We start from the raw sequence: 19176 nt of genomic DNA on the forward strand, positions 1-19176 counted from the left end.
TTTAGCAGTATATTTCACGGTTTTGTGTAAGTAATCGGATCGAGGGTGGGTACAACTCGAATGTACATAATCACAGGTACCCTGTTCATGTCTTCACCCGAATTTCTCTGCAAAAACAAATTGAGTGTGCATTTTGTTTCGTTCTCGTATATCGAAACTTTATTTGAAGTGGGTAAATGCGACAGAAGAATCGACCACTACATTTTCTTTCTCGTGTAATATTGGTATATCTTTTATGGTGATTTTTCTCTTTGTTTCACGAGCATAAATATTTGAAATTGTAGTACACACCTGTCGATCCTATAAAAACGCATCTAGCACATTTTTCACATACGATAGAAACTATCTCAGTAATCTAGGATATTTCCTAGGAAAGATCGGCCTGCTTCCCTTCATCGACAGGTTTGTACTGAAAGAATGTTCAAAGTCGACGCCCAAAAATTTATGTAATACTAATGATATATATTTTTTTTTTATTAGTACATGACCCAAAAAACACAGGCATGTTTTCCTTTTTTTTAAGTGTCTGAATTTCGATCATTTTTTAATATTTTTCTACGTGGTGTGTTTGTATTTTATACGCCGGAGAACAATGTACGCAGTCACCTTATATGTTGTATATTTGATTTGATCGTTGCATTGATCTTTTATTTTAACGAAAAAGATAACGAGCGAGACGTCTATATGTACGAACATGTATAGCTGAATTTATTTAATATACTTAATCTGTGATTACTTTCTTTCCTATTTTAATTTAATCGACGAACAATAAATTTAAGAGGTGATCACTGGCAATTATATATACATAAATATATATATACATAGATATATATGTATATATAGAAAGAGAGAGAGAGAGAGAGAGAGAGAGAAAAAGAGAGAAAATGTTAATAGTATTTAGACGATTCATTTACCTGTCAGAATGTTTACGTCGTCTCTGGTGTCTGACTGTATTAGATGATTATTGTTACTATTTATTTTAAATTATAGTAGAATAATATACAAGATGTCAATACTGTTAATGGAAAAATATAAGATTGAATATTTATCAGGTTTACCAAAAAATTATATATATATATATATACCGTATATTATTCATACTGCTTTTTTTCTATTACGTTTTACTTATAATTGCTGTTTGATAAAATGTTTGTTTCTATGATAACGTCGTGTACATAATGCAATAATACTATGCGATGTAATTGATTCTAAGGACCATTAATGGTGTATAACTTATTATTGCATCGTGAATGGACAGGTCTTTTATTTTTCCATTTCGTAGAATCAAAGAACTTTGAAGAGTTTTAAGAAATTGAGCATGTTATTGCATTACGATTCCAGAAAAGAAAATGACATGCAAGCTCGCAGTGCAGCGTTTGTGACCGCTGCCTTTACAGGTATAAAACTCGTAACTTTATGATAGACAATACCTTTAATTACGTAAAAGTGTTATTGACTGTAAGTTGACTAAAATGGACTCTAAAACCAGCAGTAAATACTGTAAGCAACGTCGTAAATATGGAATACACTTGTTTGTTCACAAAGTTAATATAGACACATATAAATATATACATACATACATACATATATATATTATCGTGACCGTGTCTGTAAAATTAATCGTGAAACCAGAAGTAAATTAAAACAAAAATATCCGTGTTCTTGGATAAGTATTTTATAATGTTTTGAAACGGCAAAGAATCGCAAACGCGATCCACTTCCGCGTGGACATTGTGTTTACTTAACGATTAGAACGAATCCACGAACACTGGATCGATCGTGCAACAAAATTTGTATAAATATGAAGGATCGCGGTATTAAAATGAAGAAGAAAAAAACAGCATTGTCTCCCTATACGAATAACAAATTCTACAATTTGTATTCTATCGATACACTTCCATTTTTCTAAAGGCACAAATTTTATAAAGATCAAGGGATAGGCGTAATAAAACAAATCAAGCACGAAGCGAACGGAATTCGGATACGGTGCATAGTGTTGTTTCAATGTGGTACTTTAATGTTGCTAGTACCGACCAGCACAATGGTTCAACGTACATTCATTCAGAAAGAATCCATTCGTTGTATAAAAGTCAAAAAATGAAAACCGCTGGAAACGTTGTGGATAAAGTTCAAATAATATTTGAGAAATTTCTAAATTATACAGACGCATAAAAAGGGAAGAGTTGCCACGTATCTTATGCAAAATAATATCTGTGTGTCATTATTACATGCCAGTTCTAATAAAACATTGCCAATTATCTTTACTTTTGTACTCCTACTTGTACACACACCAAGCAAAGCTTATGCTTAGTTCTACTATGGAATTGGAAGGCTTGCAGTTAACTCTGATCAGGAGACGTACACCTTAATTTCATGAAAAGGTTTCTTAAATCTCCTATACTCTTTGAAACAAGCCAAAGCAATTCACAAAGACGAACTCGAACAAAGGTAAAATCATCAAACAGCAGAATGTATCTAATCTCGAGAGAATGCATTATTTTAGTAAGATTACATTGTAGATGGTTACATGTAATTGGAACAAAGTGATCCTTTTATCATGTAGAAAAGTATGTATAATTTCTAGTCACGTGAATATTGGATATAATTTATGTTTACCTCGATTCAACAAAATTTCTTTTCATGGTTTCGAACAGTATTATTTGTAATCGTATTCAACTGCGCCGGTGTCTATGTACCACATGTATTATAAAATAGAACTTTACATACAGTTTATTGTGTATTTTATTACAATGCATTTTTCGTTTTGCTACATAATTTTTTAAATGAAAGAATTGATAACTGAACTCGTATAATTCGTATATCGTATTACTTATACACGCCATTAGTTTGTTCGGTTATCGCCGTATGATATAAAAATAAAATTAATTTCACTCTATTTTTAAGTATATTGTCTTTCTTTTGTATACACAGAATAGTTTTATTCTATATAAAAATTTCATTTTTCTGCTGCTTTTACTCCCACTATTACACCGATTCCAATTACAAATGCGTTGTCTAACATACATAACTTCTCAAAAGACTGTCGGAAAATATCGTTGTGTTTAAGGTACATCAAACTGTATTTTCGTAATATCCTCTTAAGTATTAGGAACAAGAAGGCCACTATTAATTTTGTGATCTCATGTATTAGTATTTGTGTCGTGTATTAGTATTGTCATCACTAGATCCAATCAGGACATATGTGCATCACACGATTCAATCCCTAATTGTACATACATAGAAGTGTACAAAACAATACAGTGAAAAGTATTAAGCTCGTAGAGATGTATAATAAGTGAAAGTTAGGATAGAATATGTGGAATAGTGTAATAACCAATATTGAATACGGGTATGTATGGGTTCGCGCACGTGTGTGATTCTGTGCATATGCGAGTATACGTTTCCCACCCGCGCATAGGATTTACGTACATGTATACATACCTACCATCGTCATATATATATACACTGTATGTAAGTAGTTCTATTGTACTGTTAGTTGCTATCTGGAGAAGATTGTATAATAAACTTTGATCGGTATAATTATATTGAATGGGCCAAAGCTGTAACTTATTTCATATAAGAACCTGTCCCAACTACACATTAAAACAGAAGACATTGCTCGTTAGTTTACCACATATAAAAATTAACATGAGAATTTAAAACATATGCAACGAGATTACAACTTTTTGCAACAAGCTTGGTGCTTTTTAATCCTGAGTGGATGGAATTTCCTTTTGCATTTCTTACAAGCAACGAGTTGAGATTGGTATTCTTCCCAATTGACTTCGGATTGGTTGAGTTCTGGTTTAAGAAAATTATGACGGTTATGACGTTAATGAACTAAATCGAAGTTACAAATTTTTTAATACTTTGTAGTTTACCTTCAGGAACGGGACACTCTTCCTTCATTGTGACAATAGGCATTAGTTGTAGTACTTCGGGTGTACTACGAGAACTTGTATCGCTATTACCAGTAGTTGGTGTTCTTGGTAGTTCATGTTTAGGTTTCATAGGATCGAAATCCTCCTAAAGCGATATAAAAATATGAATACATACTAGTATTACATCTCCAGTACCATTCTAATATTTAAATGTATATTATATCTATGGGCTAGGCAGGGGAGGGTGGCACTGGCTGAAAGAAAATAGCTTTTGCCCTACCCTAGAAGAAAAGAATTGGATTTTGCCCCTCCCCCCCACTGCCCCTCCTGGAGGAAAAAAATTAAATTGTCCCCATCCCCTGACTGGTAACCTGTCTACGCCCATAATTATACCTTAAGTATTTCTTCACTTTCATTGTGCTTCCTTGGTGTTAGAGTGTGTGTTCGCCTTCGATTGAGTGGTCCAGAAATTTCAGTTGACGAATTCTGTGATTTTTCATTTTTATCATCGTCCGCTGAGGTCACCTTCTTGTCTTTTTTAAACATAAATTGTTAAATTAAGCTATCAAATACGATCACTACATAAAAACTTAAATTGCTCACCTTCTGTATCACGACTTGCATTATCGGTCTTTTTTGTTTGTTTGGCTGAGTGTAAACCTTTTTTCTTGTTACCACGTTTCAAAGATACCATATGATTTATGCTTTTTTCTTGGTCTTCCAATTTATCTAGTGGAACCTCAATTTCATTAGAGTTGGATCTCCTTAGAGTGTGCATTTCTGTTGCTACTTCAGTTTGCCATTTTTTCTCCTCATTTGAGATGGATCTGTATTTTTTTGTGCTTGTACTGTCCACCTCAAGATTTTTTTTTTTAGATCGGCCTCTTCTTTGAGTTACAGTATTTGAGTCATTCTGATACTTTGCATCATTTTTTACGAACATCCTTTTAACTCTTGTGTCTTTACTTTCTTCTTCTTCTTCTTCATCAGACCTAAATGTTAGCATTTTAGCACCACCAAAGTATAAAGGTGTTGGTCTGTATTGCTCTAAATTAGGAGTTGAATTATGGATTGTAGTATCTGGACTGAAGAGACTTTTGTGTGCAGTAGCATTTACCATGTTTTTATTTGTTACTTGTTTACCTTCCACCTGCATATATGGTGATTCAATGTTTTCCAAATTTTCTTTATTTTGTTCAGAATCATTTTTATCCTGAAATATTGCTCAAGGTAAATTTCATAATATTACTTTAAATGGATTTTAGATTTATTTTTATATACAAAATGTTACTTAATATAATATTTTTTTCCTCTGTGGGAGGGGACAAGTGCTCCTCCCTGTCTCCCCTGGCTACGTCCACGTTTATTTATTATATAAAATGTGATAAGTTTTATAGATTTGTTCAATTGTACAAAATCACTTACCTGATTTTGACAATGAGAATTATTACATTTACATAATTCTCCACATATGGTGTCCCTTTTAACACATCCACATATTTTAGAAGAACAATTTCCTTTGCAGGTACAACCACGTGTTGAAGCTTTATCATTTTTGTTAACTGTGCTTGGAGTTTTCTGGCTTCTAGTTGATGTAATTTTTAAAACAGGTGATGGTTCTTCAGCATTGTACTGTTTTAGACGGTTATTTTCAATTGTGAGAAGCTTCACTTGATCCTGCAAGCGCTGTATCTCTAAAGTTAAGCGTGTCATCTCTAAATTATTTTGCGTTTGTGTTTCTGCATTTCTTTTTCCACTGAATGAAACAAAATAATAAACATTACGAACAGTGCTAGTGACAACAATTATGACACAACCACAGATTTTATATATTTTAATAAAGAATAAGTTAATTTTTTATACACTTCTTAACTTAACAGACCTTCTCATTACTGAAATCATTTGTTCTGTCTCTGATTTTTGAAAAGTGGTCTATGAACATAGATATTTGCATAAAAATCCGTCGTCTAATTTTGCTAGTTTATTAAATATAGAATCGGCGAATTACACACCTTTTAGTTCTCGTCGCCTTTGACATTTTGCAGTTGTGAGCACGATCGACGAAGAAATTTAAAACCACAATTCGTTGACGTAGGACGTAGGTAGTAGGACATAGAACTTGGCGGTTAACAATTTTTGTGCATTTAAATTCTCAGTCAGAGAAGCAGAGATAGGAGGTTTACTACAGCAATCCTTTTCTACCGTCTAAGCAAAAACTGGAACACCGGATTCCGATCTAAAACGCTCAATACAACATTGCGCTTTTAGTAGCAGGTAAACAAAACTATTTAAAATTTTGGAGTACAATAAAGTACCTAAGGCGGCGCTGGTTGCGTAGTAAACATTATAATGGCGATTGAAAAATAATAATTCGTCGCAAAGTCATAATAGAAATACATATAAATAATGTCTATGAGCACAGAGGAATTATAGGAGTAGACCCAAATAGACTTTTCATCCAATTTATTTCTTCGGCCCACTTTTCTGGGGTGATGTTACGCCATTTCTTGGGGCCGAAAAGCCCCAACACCGTTTAATTGTCATTACCCAACGTTACCGATATGTATGAATTATGGGTATTATTAGCATAAATAGAATATTATATATCTCGTTCGTGTTATGTGTATTTAATATGATTTGGCGGGAGCAAAAATATGCGATGCTTCGGTATAAAGGTACTTATGAACAATGACACGCAAATGTACATATATTTTCAGTTATCTATAAAAGTAATGTAACTTTTTACACGCTTCTTAATTCGTTTTCATGTCCTTTTTGTTACATTTTTATCTAATAACATGATATAGGAATCTTAATATGCACAATCAATTACCTTCTGGCAATTGGTGACTTTTTATATATAACTTTATCTAGAATAATTTTACTTATTGGGAGTAATTAAATAATGAACTTGGACCCAACTGGAGCTCAGGTAGTCAAACTTTCTCCATAATGAAAAGTTTTTATCTATTATTTAACTGGTAATATCTGTCAGATTGTATTTCATAAACTTTGGCGCCATTGTCAAATTGGCAGGATATATTTTCCATAGATGGCGTTCGAGAACCGTTGCAGAATTGAAAACTTCGAGAAGACGGCAGCAAAATGAATATTTTTCATCTAAAACGAATTAGAATAGCAAAATTTCGGGGATAATGTGTGCCTCTTTGTTTCCCTATGATAGTCATTCCCTTCTGAATTAATCTCGGACGCACATAAGAAAAATGTATTGAAATATAATTCGGCGGTAAATATTTTATTTCGTTCAAATAGAAAGTTGAGCAAGCAGGAAAGCGACCAATCCTCACGTTCTTCACCAACCGACGTACCAATCACGAGCCTCGCATATGAACGAACCAACCAATCATAGCCAGTCGTAGACAGCCTAACGGTCATTCGTCTCGGGGAAGCTGAAGTCATTAGACGTGAAGTGGTCTCGCTCGTGGCGAAGTAAGTATTATTACTTTTCACTTTAAATTATTTATGCTATTAGTATCTACATTAGCACTCTATCGTTACATTTGTTTAGTATCTATTCAATTCAATGTAAATAATCGTAAATTAACTCGGTATTGCTGGATAAAGTGAACCGGGTTCACGATTTCTCTTCTTCCCCCGATACCACTTAGTATTTACACAGTTTTCATTCAATTTGCAATCTTTGACGACATTCCGCGTGTCAATAATTGTTTCGTTGTGACTAAATCATTGTTAATTTAGTATAATTACTTCGTATTAACGTTTATTTTTTGTTTTAGAATTCCGTCTAGAAGGAACGCGCCACCGACGAGAGGCAGTAGACTCTGCTGTTAGAAGCAATTCGGCGGGAAATTGGCGAATTCTGGTAATGTATATTATAACAAAATAGGTTACATTCCGTTACATATTTCTATTTTATTGTGTTTCAATTCTTTTTACCGTAAACATGATCGTGATTTTCTGACTAATTGTGTTAAAATCGAACAAGAGTTCTTTCGAAAAATATTTCATATTCAAGTGCGTAATTGAAGCATCTAACATGTCTTCCTGGACCGTTAGGAAATTTAAAAAAGAATGCTTCCAGACATTACTGTTTACAAAAATGTTTCAATACTCAATAAATTCTGCGAATAAACTTTGTTGATATCTGTAAACATAACGGAGATAGTAAGGTGATCAAAAAGTGCGTGCATCAAGCCCACCCTATATGTAGCTGCGTCGCACAAGCAAACGGACGATTGGTGGAGAAAGCACGCTGGTGATTGGCGCTCATTTATCGTACAATTGCTGGAATTCTGGCCCTCTACAGCCCCAAAATATGCAATAAACGAACGTCTACTGTACACACATAATTATGTACTCGATAACGTGCGTCGATAAGTTACCATGCGTTGTTTAAAGATTTTGAAACAAATATTTTTCACTTCTTTCGATGTATGTATGTATGATATAATGTAAATAATAATATATATGTAGAATGAGGTAAAACCTAAGACCTAACCACTTATACGCTATTATTGCAATACTCACCAATAAGCAGAAACGAGTGCGAACAAAAAATAACATATATTTCACGCTAGAATTATTTCCATCAGCAGAATTAAACGAATGGTACTAACGAAATATATTTCATTCAATCTGTAACACAACAATATCGTGACTCTCTATTTTTAATTATTAATTTAATTACGAGACAAGAAAGTAATGAAAAATGCATATGAACGTAAATAGTATGTATATTCTAGACTCGAGTGAATTACTGATTTTCACAAATTTTCAAACTGGACTAAGTCCGCAACGCTACGTGCACGCATCATCGACGTTTTCCAGTTCCTTGGGTACAGACATACGTGGGTAATGCAACGCCAATTCGATCGCGTATCCCGGATCGAGCACGTACTCCTGTTTACTTAACTGATCCCGACATATTTTCCCGTCGACCATAAAAAAGCAAAAAACAAAAGAAACTACGAGTCGAGACGGCTGGGTCGGAACGAGGACTCGATTCCTTCATTCTTTTCGCCGCGGTGTCTGAGGCTGCACGATTAGATAAGCCAGCGCGGTTCATAGTGCGTCCGAGATGCGGAGCGCATAAGAGACCAAGAGGCTCGAGGGACGGCCTCAGTTAAAGCTGCGTGTGCATACCGGCGAATTCGTTTCGCGAGTAAACTTTCTGGAAGTAAAGAAACGAAAACACGTTTCATTTCGCGAGTGGTTCGCTGTCAGGTGCCTCAGGTATACACAAAAAAAAAAAAAAAAAAAAAAAAAAAAAAAAAAAAAAAAATTGTTTTGCAATTTGTGAATTTGTTACGCAAAACAAATCCGTCGATTACAATTGGTCCCCCCTAGTAGCTGTTGCGAAAAGAAAGGAGAAAATTTTGGGACCACAGTCACGTCCACAAGATCGAGATATGAGTCCGTCTTCAAGGAAGAAACCGTGTCACCAGACGGGCTCGGAGTGATCTGTGTAACCTCGAAGACTAGATCGAATCGGATTCCACACGGGATCCCTTTGGTTCCAAGGGAAAGCAACAAGATCGAACGATGCCAGCCTGCACCAGCGAGAACATCTCGCGACTATGGTCGTCGAGTCCGCCGATCTCGAGAAGCAACAGCGTGTCACCGCTTATACCAAGCTCGCCCCTGTCAACGTCGCCGCCTTCGGCGTCATCGTTATCGACGTTGAAACGGTCGATATCGAATGTGTCAAATTCATCGAACCCGTTGAATCTGCCGAGCCTGTCGAACAACTCGAGCACACCACCGGTGATATTGTCATCCAGACGCCAGCAACAACAACAAAAGATACAATTGAACCACCAAACTCAGTCTACACAGGGTCAGAATCATAACCGAAACGATCCATTGCTGTTGAGGATACTGAACGCGTACTTCGGTGTCCTGATCGGTACGCTGCGCGGGATCCTCACTGTGATCAGCTACGTGATCTGGGCACCTGCGTTATGGGTATCGGTATGGGTCTACATGATCTGGCTGATATTCCAATTTCCTTTGACAGCTCTCAAATGGTTCATCACCGTGCTCCACACGCCAGCCTCGGAGAGGGTGCGCAGCAAACGTTGCGTTCTGATCAGCGGCGGCGGCACCGTGCAGACCGTTCATCTGGCACGGAATTTCTACAAAGCCGGCGCCAGAGTGGTGGTATGCGAGCTCGAAGGTCTGTTCGGTTTGGCGAAGTACTCGACCGCCTGCTCGAAATTCTACACGATCCCGAAACCCGGCCCGGGAACTGTGATCGAGTATATAAAAGCCCTGAAGGACATTGTGCAGAAAGAGAAGGCTGTGTACTATATACCGGTTAGCGCCAACAACACGGCCTACTACGACGCCCTAGCGAAACCGTATCTTGAGGTGATGGGTTGTGAGTGTTTCGTGCCCAGTTCCAGTGAAGTTGCTTCCCTGGACGATCCTCTGGAGCTGTTGCGACGATGTCGGACCTTGGGACTTCCGACCCCTTATCACACGGTGTTGCGTTCCACGCAGGACGTCTGCAGGTTGTACGAGCAGAACGCGTTCGCCACAGGTAGATACCTGATGCTGACCGCTGGCCCGGCTGGGATGAGGGACAGGGGCAAGATAGTCTTGCCTCCGACCGTTAGGGAATTCAGGAATCAACAGCACGAGATCACCGAGAATAAACCTTGGGTTGTGATACGCGATCCTACTGGGAATCATTATATCACCTGTACAACGGTGAAGGAGTCGAAGATCGTGGCGAACGTGACCTGTCTGGTGGACCAGGAACGTGGCTTGATACCAGAGGAACGACCTGAGGTGACGCAATGGCTGGACCGATTCTTCGGCCGTTCGTTCGGCTGGAGGATCAACGGACACTTGAGCTTCCGTTTAGCGATCACGGACGATGGCGATCTGGTGTCGATCGGTTGCCGTGTGGGCGTCAGTTTACCGTACATTTGTCACACTGGAGTTCATCCACGGCTCGTCTGGAAACCGTGCAGACACTTCTCCAGACAGAACTCTGACGTCTTCGCTGCAGCGGACAGGCATTTGCTACCGGACGCAGTCGCCAGCGCTCTGAAGCTGCCAACCGGGGAGACGGCCCCGCATCTGTTGGGTACTGTACTCGACAAACGGGAGGCTTTGTTCGCATATTGGGACCCGTTACCCTACTGCGCTTATTATCATCTTCAGCTCCCGTTCAGGCGACTCGCAGGCATGATCAGGGCGCAACCGGCCAAGCACAATCCTCCATTGGCGGTAGTGCAGTAATACAGACGCGTTTAGATTGCCCGGAGAGACCCAGTTATCGCAATGAAACTCTCTAACGGAGTATATTTTTGAACAGAATCGGAGGAGAAGAATTAATGGTGCTGCTGGTCGGAGCAATGCGTCCCACGAATCCTGCGAAGGCTCCACGGACCGAGCAACCGATTTGGTTCGGAAGGATGTTCCAGGATGAATCTTGTATGCACATACACAGTGGACAACCTTCCTTGGCATTTGCAAACGCAGTCAATCGATGGGAAGGCAACCCAGGGAGGAAAGTCCGTGGAAGAGGACAGTGGAGTCGGGACGTCGTTGATGAGGGCGCGCACCAGTCTCCAAAGGTCAAGTTCAGTTTTATCGGATGGAAAAACAATACTTCAGTGAAATCGTGACTGGGAAACTGAATACATACGCACACATACGTTCGTATCACACGTGCCACGTCGTTTTTGCGCGCCGCGATTATTATGTACGATTCCCTATCTTTGGTAGATTGTGGTACCAGTGAAAAGAGAGAGAGAGAGAGAGAGAGAGAGTGAGACGAGAGTTTTCTAACTCGTGAGCATGTATCGCAGATATCGTCGAGTGTAAATAATAGCGTGAACAATCGGCCTAACTTTGTTCGGTCTCGACCATAGACATTTTTCGTTGTTTTTGCGACCTAACAATTTCCTGGTCACAACTGCGAATTTCTTTTTCTCGAAATATTGGGTTGTCTATTCATCCCGAAAATGTTTAAAAAATCATAACCAATTGTATTACTACCGTGTTCTTACAATAGTAGGATGCTACAGAGGTATTACACGAATCTCACCTTTGTAAGGTGTACACTTACTTCTGACTCTCACTGTATGTTTATGGTCTCGATTGTATGTGTGCAATTTTTCCCTCACGTTCAACTGAGATTTCTTGTTAACTTTCCTTTTTTTTTTCTTTCGTTTTTCCCCTTCGTCCGGTCGACTTTGAACCCGTTAGATAAATGCTCCAGTACGAGAGTGCGCTCACGCACTCTGTCTGAAAGTGATTGTAGATTGTATATTTGATATTTAATTGAATTGCGTCTGCTCGACGCGACGAAGCTGTAAATAACTTTAACCGGGCTGTAGAGCCGCGTACGATCCAGTGACGGTCGTTAGAGATCTTTGGAGGTTAGAAACCGTTTTTGATTTCTCGCGAATGATGCGACCTTGGAGGATATTTGTATTTATAGTATTTCGTAAGAGGCCCCAGACAATAAGGTTCGTGTAAATATTGCGTGCAGACATCATGAAGTTGATGAGTGAATAAAACGTTGTTTTTTCTAACATACATTATCAGTGTTCTGTCATTTCTGCGTCGTCTACGATTCTCCCGATATTAGAGATACCTTGGAAACAGACCTAATTAAAAAGTACATATGTAATTGATAATAATTTTTCCCGTTGGATTTTGGGGTAGGCCAGCGTTGGGCACAATTTCATTCGAATGATATGTAGGTGAAAAGCAGCACCTTAAAACAATCAATGAGATTAAACAATTGCCCGTCAAGTGTCTACTCATTCAAGACGATTTTATTATAAAAATTGGAATTTCCACGTTTATTAACACTAAATTTAGTTGATAATTTAACAGATCATTCTTAAAGGCTTCAACTATCGATTGCTACCAAAAAATCGTAGGATCACCGATGAAATGATTGAAAAAGAAACGTTATGAAAATGTCTTTTCAACAAGAGCCTTATGGAATTGTAGTGGATACTGAGCAGTTAATCACTTCTTATTTAGTTACAAAAAATGACATTTTCATAAAAAATAAGGTGGTCACAGATTTTTTTACCGATTTTTAAGTTACCGATCAAATAACACTAAAAGTATGCTAACTTTGGTTTCAGTGCGCTTAGTAGTAGGTATCTTCTACGCTTGTCTGCTATGAGTGTCAACGTCACTTGTTTTCCTTCAGTTTGTTCGACGAACTTCTCAATTTTTTCTTAAAAATTAAAAAAAAAATTTCTTTTTTTCTTATTTTTAATTTTTCTTTCCAATTCAGTATTTGGAAGGAGTTTAAGCCGTTAATCGTTCAAATGAAATTGGTAAAATTGATAAAAAGTGTAAAGCGCCATATGGAGCCCCAGCTAGATGCGACACCAAACTTGTGAGCTACCTTAATCGGAATCTATTCGGTTGTGTGCGCGAGCGAAACCGTAAATAATATTGCTTATAGATGGAAGTTTGACCCCTGAGGGCAACAGAGCTTGCCGGACTTTGAAAGGCTGGGGTCGCCGGTTCGAGAGATGCTGTCCAAGCACTATCGCTCGTCTCCTCTGCCTCGCCCGCTCGGTCCCTCGTCTCTCCACCTTCCTTGGCTTCCCGGGGCGAATCGTTATCATCGTCGACCCGTTGTCAGCTGGTCCAGCACCAACGGCAACGTGTCATTTCGCCGCTAATCGCGCCGGTTGTGGCCTCTTCTTCTTTCTCTTTTTCCGTTCGAGAAATATCACCGAGAGACAGAAGAGGTTGGTTACATAATGCGCCGTTAAACGTGCATCACGGGGGAGGGCTATCGCTGCGAACAGTTTTTCTGTGTCCCTTTGTTGACGAACGCCGATCGGGACTGTCCTTGGCCTCTCGTATTCACATGAGAAACCGGTGTCGCAGGTGATAGGAGAGTGATATTACAAAACGAGGAATAAAATGATCGTAGGTATAACAATAGTTTGCTTATTATATGTTTTTGCCATTGTACCCTCGTGAGTAAACTCGATTTCCACTGAGGGAAAAAGTGATGTAAGGAAGAGACCTCCTATCACTTGGTCTTGGACTTACTGAAGTTTATGGCAAATGAATATTCGGTTTAACATTTATTTCAGTACTTGAAATAAATTTATCAAGTGGCGTAGGGGAAGGACCTCCTAGCAGTTAGTAAATTTATTTCAAGCACTGAAATAAATGTTAAATCGAATGTTAATGTGGCATAAATTTCAATAATTCCCGATACCAAGTTGTAGGAGGCTCTTCCCCTTCGCCACTTCCTCTACCAGAAACTGAATTTGCTCGTGACGATACCCTCGCAACAAGCAACCATTCGAAGGTCTCGTGATCGAATGATATTTCATGGCACAATATCGAGGGAACGTGTCGCGGTGGATCGTAAATATCGTCGATACGGTGAACGATAGATGAAATACGAGACATGTTCAGGAACGGAGAAGCTATCAGAAGTTTGGGGGGTCCAAGGAAGACGAAAGGAGCGAAGTGTGTAACGCAATCCGAACATGCGATAATATTGAAATGCAGTTCCTTGGCGACGGGCCGGTGAAATAAATCAATACGCAGCCAACTCTATTTTTTTTTGTTCATTTCATCCAAGGGGAAAGCACGCGAGAGGAATTGTTCGTTCGCCAAAAATCGTATAGATTCCGTCTACCGTTCGCCACGTTCGCTCGCGGCAGCCTATCGTCGTTCAACGAACGAACGAGCTAACGACGTCCAGCCACAGACTTCTATATACAGTGTGTCCCAAAATAACTTCGATTCTCGGAAATGAGGAATTCCTCGGGCGATTTGAAACAACTTTTTCCTTAGGAAAAATGTTATCCGACGCTTTGGTAACGAGATATTAACGAAAAACCCTGACCAATCAGAGCGCGAGTCTGCTGGCCGAGCATCCGCCGCAGCGTTGGGTACGCGCTGTGATTGGTAGCCAACGCTACCGCGGATGCTCGGCTGGCAGACTCGCGCTCTGATTGGTCGGGGTTTTTCGTTAATATCTCGTTAACCAAACCTCGTATAACATTTTTGCTAAGGAAAAAGTTGTTTCAAATCATCCCAGGAACCCCTCATTGTCGGGAGTTGAAGCTATTTTGGGACACCTTGTATATAAACTAGACTGCTAAATTTCTTATATATCGCTTATATATAATTATTTATATAGTAGTTTTAAGGTATAGGAACATCCTATTTTTTCGGTTGGCAATCTCGTAGCGAACTTCCTGTTCACGGGTGTTTCGTGTTCGCTCGAATAATAAGCGAACGATGCGCAGAAGTCGAAGTAACGCGAGCCTACAATGAAGATATAATTGACTTGACTTCGTGGTTTCCGTAATTGTGTGCACGAACAGACACGACAGGAGTTTTGAATCTACCAAAAGAATTTCGCAGGTGTTCGCGATTCGAATCTTCTTTGTTAAAAAAATTGCTTAACTCTTGTTAACCCTTATTCGGATTTCCAAATTTAGATGGTTTTCTACAACCATTATTTCTGGAGCTGATAAGTGCAAACGAATTTGCTTTGCAACATTTATAATAATTTTCTTACAGTGTCTGTAAATATTGACGTTCATCAATTCCCATAAATTACTGAATTAATAAAATTTAAATAGTATAAAATATACATATACCTTTCTATATATTATTCTATAAATGTTTACAGTTTATGTTGGGAAAGCGATAGAAATGTTGTAAATTTAAAAAAAAAAATGAGTGACTAGGGATGACCGCAATTCCCCATGCGTTTTCACGTGGAATAGCTTGTACCTGTATATTAAAAACTACACAGACTGAAACACAGGTATATTAATTAAACGTATATTTTTAATACACGTTCAAAACCATGATCTCTAGTTAAAAGGACGTTTGGTGTGTTTCGTTATGATCGCCAGTCGAACGAGAAGGCACGGTAAACGGAACCGTAAAGGCCCTTAACTCGGCTCGTCTGCGGAGGAGGTAACAAGAAGGAAAGTCATTTTCTTGGGCAGCGCCCGTGTACCACGTGGTTCCAGGCACGGTTCTGTGAGAACAGATTCACCTGACTAGCATACCAATGGTCCGTTTACCGCCGCCACTTACACATCACGCCGTTAATTTACAGGTGATAAGAACGTTTTACGCATCGACACGCTCCTTAAACGCACGCCTTAACACTAAAACTATCAAGCAAGTCAAAATGACTTGTCAATACACTCTTACAACGGCGATTAAAATCTTACGACATTCCGTTTTATGATGTTTCACCATTTTTATTGCAATATGAAAATGAAGAAATTAGTTAATTTATAAATTTTTTATATTTTCCAAAATTTCTTATGTTTATCGACCTGATAGAAATAGTTTACATTCATTAGCTTTCATATGGATTACTCGTTTCATTCGATATTAGTACTTTTTTTCGATACCGAGTATATATCACAACCGAAAGTGTCGATATTAATAATACTCGGTATCGAAACGAAAGTTATCGAGTATTTACTTGGATCGGTTCATCCCTACGTGTGAGCTAGTGCCGCTGCATGGTTTGAGTAGAATAGCCTTGCAGTAGGCAGACGCAAGAGGAGACATACCCAGTCAGCTAAGCCTGCAAAGGTCATATTTTGTCCAATGGCACTTGCCTCCTTTGGACGAAAAACAGTGACTTTTGCACCATCCTACAAGAAAAAAATTGGATTTTTCCCCCTCCCAAAATTATGAAATTTTTGCGTAATATTTAATATTGCAGTATAATTTGAAACACGACCAACAGCCTCTATTAACAAAACGCATGCATTTTCAACGATTCATGATTTTAAAAACAAAATAAAATGTGTCTGGCTACGTACAGCCTTCTTCACTGTGGCAATCGATGTGTTAATATTTTTGCCATCCCCTGACTAATAATCTGGCTGCGTCCACGGAGATATTTCAGGTGAAAGTCGTTGGTGAGTCATCCTGTATTACGAAGAGGTCGGTTCCAAATGAACAGAACTCGTCGAACACGATGCACGATACCAGAGAGGCGTTCTATCTAATCTCCGACGACGTTGAAGAAGCTCGTCCCAGAACGGAGTGCAACAAGAGTAAAATACAGACGTGTGTGTCAGAAGGGGGAACTTTCGGTTGTATCGATGCTCGGTGGCTATTAATACTGTACGGTTGTCGGTGCGACACGCAGCGTCTGCCTCTACTCGATAATAATAAACAGTGTTTTTCATCTGTCTTCCAATTGCCGGCAATTCGAACAATCGACGAACAATAATTATCGCCCTCGACCTACGGCCACACGCGGTGTGTCGCCTTGCTTCTTTTTTTTTTCCCCACGTCGACCAAAGTAAACGGTTTTTGTTTCTTTTTCTTTTTTTTTTCTTTTTTTTTTTGTTCGTTTTTTTTCACTCCGTTGGTGATCGAGAATTCCGTTAGGGCGAACGACGAACCGATCGCAGTAGGATGATCCTCTTGGCGTTGTTCGTAGCGTTGAACGCCCTCGCCGCGACCGCCGGGAGAATCGATCAGTGCCGGTGGCGAACCGACGAGCAAATTATCTGGGAGTACGACGTCAGAAGATCGTACAGGATCGGTGGATACCAAGTGCGTGATATGTGTTTGCGTGTGTGTGTGTGTGAAACGATAACGATTTTTTTGTCGACGAAATCGACTCGGAGTTTTAATAATTAGACTGCGGATTTAATGTATTTATAGCCTATGGGGCTCTGTGATATACGATAAAAGATAAAACAATCATCGGTAGACTGCGGATGTTTATGGAAAATGATAGTCTCTGAAGCAATTCATACAGAGATGTGCAAATTTAGGAATAACTTTATTTTTGAGAAAATTAGATCTGACGAAAGTTTTGGATTTGACAGACCCCTAGAGGATAGACATGCATTAAATTCACAGTCTGATCAGCAGATACGACGGGGTTTCTATTTTATTATTAATCCAATAAGGTATTTAAGAGAGGAAGGAAATTCGATTAATCTCGTTTGTTTTTCAAAATCACGAGTCCGCCTTTAAATTGGTCACGTTATCAACATACTCCCCCAGTTTTTTTCCTCCACCTCTTCGGGGCTATTACGAGTTTTTACGATTCCCTCCTTATCGCCTTCCAGATAGCCGCGAAATCGAAAACGTGACTGAAGTGAAAGTGAAGAGATCTTTTTTAACCTTTTGAACTCTTTTCAGATTTTCCTAATCAGTTTCAATCACACCTATTCAAATTTGCCATTTTAAATATTTACTATATTTCACAATATTTGAAAAATATGCATTTTTCTGAATTCAACGTTAACATAATTGTAATTAAGGAATGAAAATGTAACTTGTAACAAGATGAACTAGAATAAAATTTTAATATTATGAATAATTAACATAATTTACGTCTGTTCGCTTCAACTTCCAAAATACAATTGATAACTTATTTCTTTTTTAGTTACTAAGGTAATACAACATTTCTTGTTTGTTCCTCGAGTAAATCATGTTTATGCCATGAAAAGTTATTAATTATATATATAAATCTATACAACCATGGTAACAGAATGCAAATGTACACAGTACGAACATTACAATATTTCAAATTTCACGCTTTCCAAGCTTATGCCGTTTAGTTTAAAATAAAACACCTGAAATAATAGGGAATTCACACCAAACAAAAAACACTTGCAATATTGGAAAAAAAATTGAAAGAGTATTAGGGATGCAAAGGGTTAAATGTTGCCAGTTTGTTGCAGGAAGTGGAGGCGGAGTATGGACCGACTGGCGCGACGATCACCTGCATAGGAGTCGATTCTTTGTCCAACGAAAACAACGGCGCCATGTGGGTCACTTCCGGCGGGATTGGTTACAATTTCATCAGGCTTAAGTTCAGGTCCAAGTATTCTAGGGGACTTCACTACCGTGTGTACGTTTATGGGAAACCACACTAAGAGATACTCGCGCTTCTGAACTGTAGATTAATAAATTTTCACTAGAATTCTACCGTTTGTTTCGTCCGTGTTCGTCCATTTTAAAGAACACAACTAACACACCGTGGATTAATGCGAGGATATACTACCTCAAACACGTTGTATGTGATCGAATTAAGCGAGACACCTTGCAAGTAAACTCGACTTCCGTTTCGGGAAAAAGTGACGCAAGAGAAAAGCCTCCTACCACTTGGTAAATTTATTTCAAATACTGAAATAAATGTTAAACCGAAAGTCAATTTGGTATAAATTTCAGTAACTCCAAGACCAAACGGTAGGAGGTCTTTCCCTTACATCACTTTTTTCCCTAGCGAAAGCAGAGTTTGCTCTAGATACAGATGTGGGTCTCTGAAACACGGATTTTTTACACAACGTGA

The 19176-nt window shown here is 38.6% G+C and overlaps 3 protein-coding genes across 4 annotated transcripts; 2 read left to right on the plus strand and 1 right to left on the minus strand.

Moving 5' to 3' along the window:
* Nucleotides 1-2684: 2684 nt before the first annotated feature.
* LOC107188846 lies at nucleotides 2685-6144 on the minus strand. Of its 2 annotated transcripts, XM_015577222.1 has the most exons (7): nucleotides 5894-6144; nucleotides 5307-5637; nucleotides 5025-5094; nucleotides 4485-4928; nucleotides 4275-4414; nucleotides 3882-4026; nucleotides 2685-3801 (listed from the first exon to the last, which is right to left on the minus strand). In XM_015577222.1, the coding sequence occupies exons 1-7, from the start codon at nucleotides 5917-5919 to the stop codon at nucleotides 3677-3679; spliced, it is 1281 nt and encodes a 426-aa protein (XP_015432708.1). In that variant the 5' UTR covers nucleotides 5920-6144; the 3' UTR covers nucleotides 2685-3676. The 2 variants fall into 2 exon arrangements, with proteins under 2 accessions (XP_015432708.1, XP_015432707.1); XM_015577221.1 differs by having other exon boundaries at nucleotides 4485-5094.
* A 642-nt stretch (nucleotides 6145-6786) lies between these two features.
* On the plus strand, nucleotides 6787-18760 carry LOC107188817. Its single transcript, XM_015577182.1, has 4 exons — nucleotides 6787-6813; nucleotides 7292-7331; nucleotides 7640-7725; nucleotides 18566-18760. The coding sequence occupies exons 1-4, from the start codon at nucleotides 6787-6789 to the stop codon at nucleotides 18758-18760; spliced, it is 348 nt and encodes a 115-aa protein (XP_015432668.1).
* LOC107188851 lies at nucleotides 9151-11135 on the plus strand. The gene has a single exon (XM_015577229.1). The coding sequence runs from the start codon at nucleotides 9405-9407 to the stop codon at nucleotides 11109-11111; it is 1707 nt and encodes a 568-aa protein (XP_015432715.1). The 5' UTR covers nucleotides 9151-9404; the 3' UTR covers nucleotides 11112-11135.
* Nucleotides 18761-19176: the final 416 nt, after the last annotated feature.

The sequence above is a fragment of the Dufourea novaeangliae genome, unplaced genomic scaffold (genome assembly GCF_001272555.1).
Source record: "Dufourea novaeangliae isolate 0120121106 unplaced genomic scaffold, ASM127255v1 scaffold141, whole genome shotgun sequence".
NCBI classification, from domain to species: Eukaryota; Metazoa; Arthropoda; class Insecta; order Hymenoptera; family Halictidae; genus Dufourea; species Dufourea novaeangliae.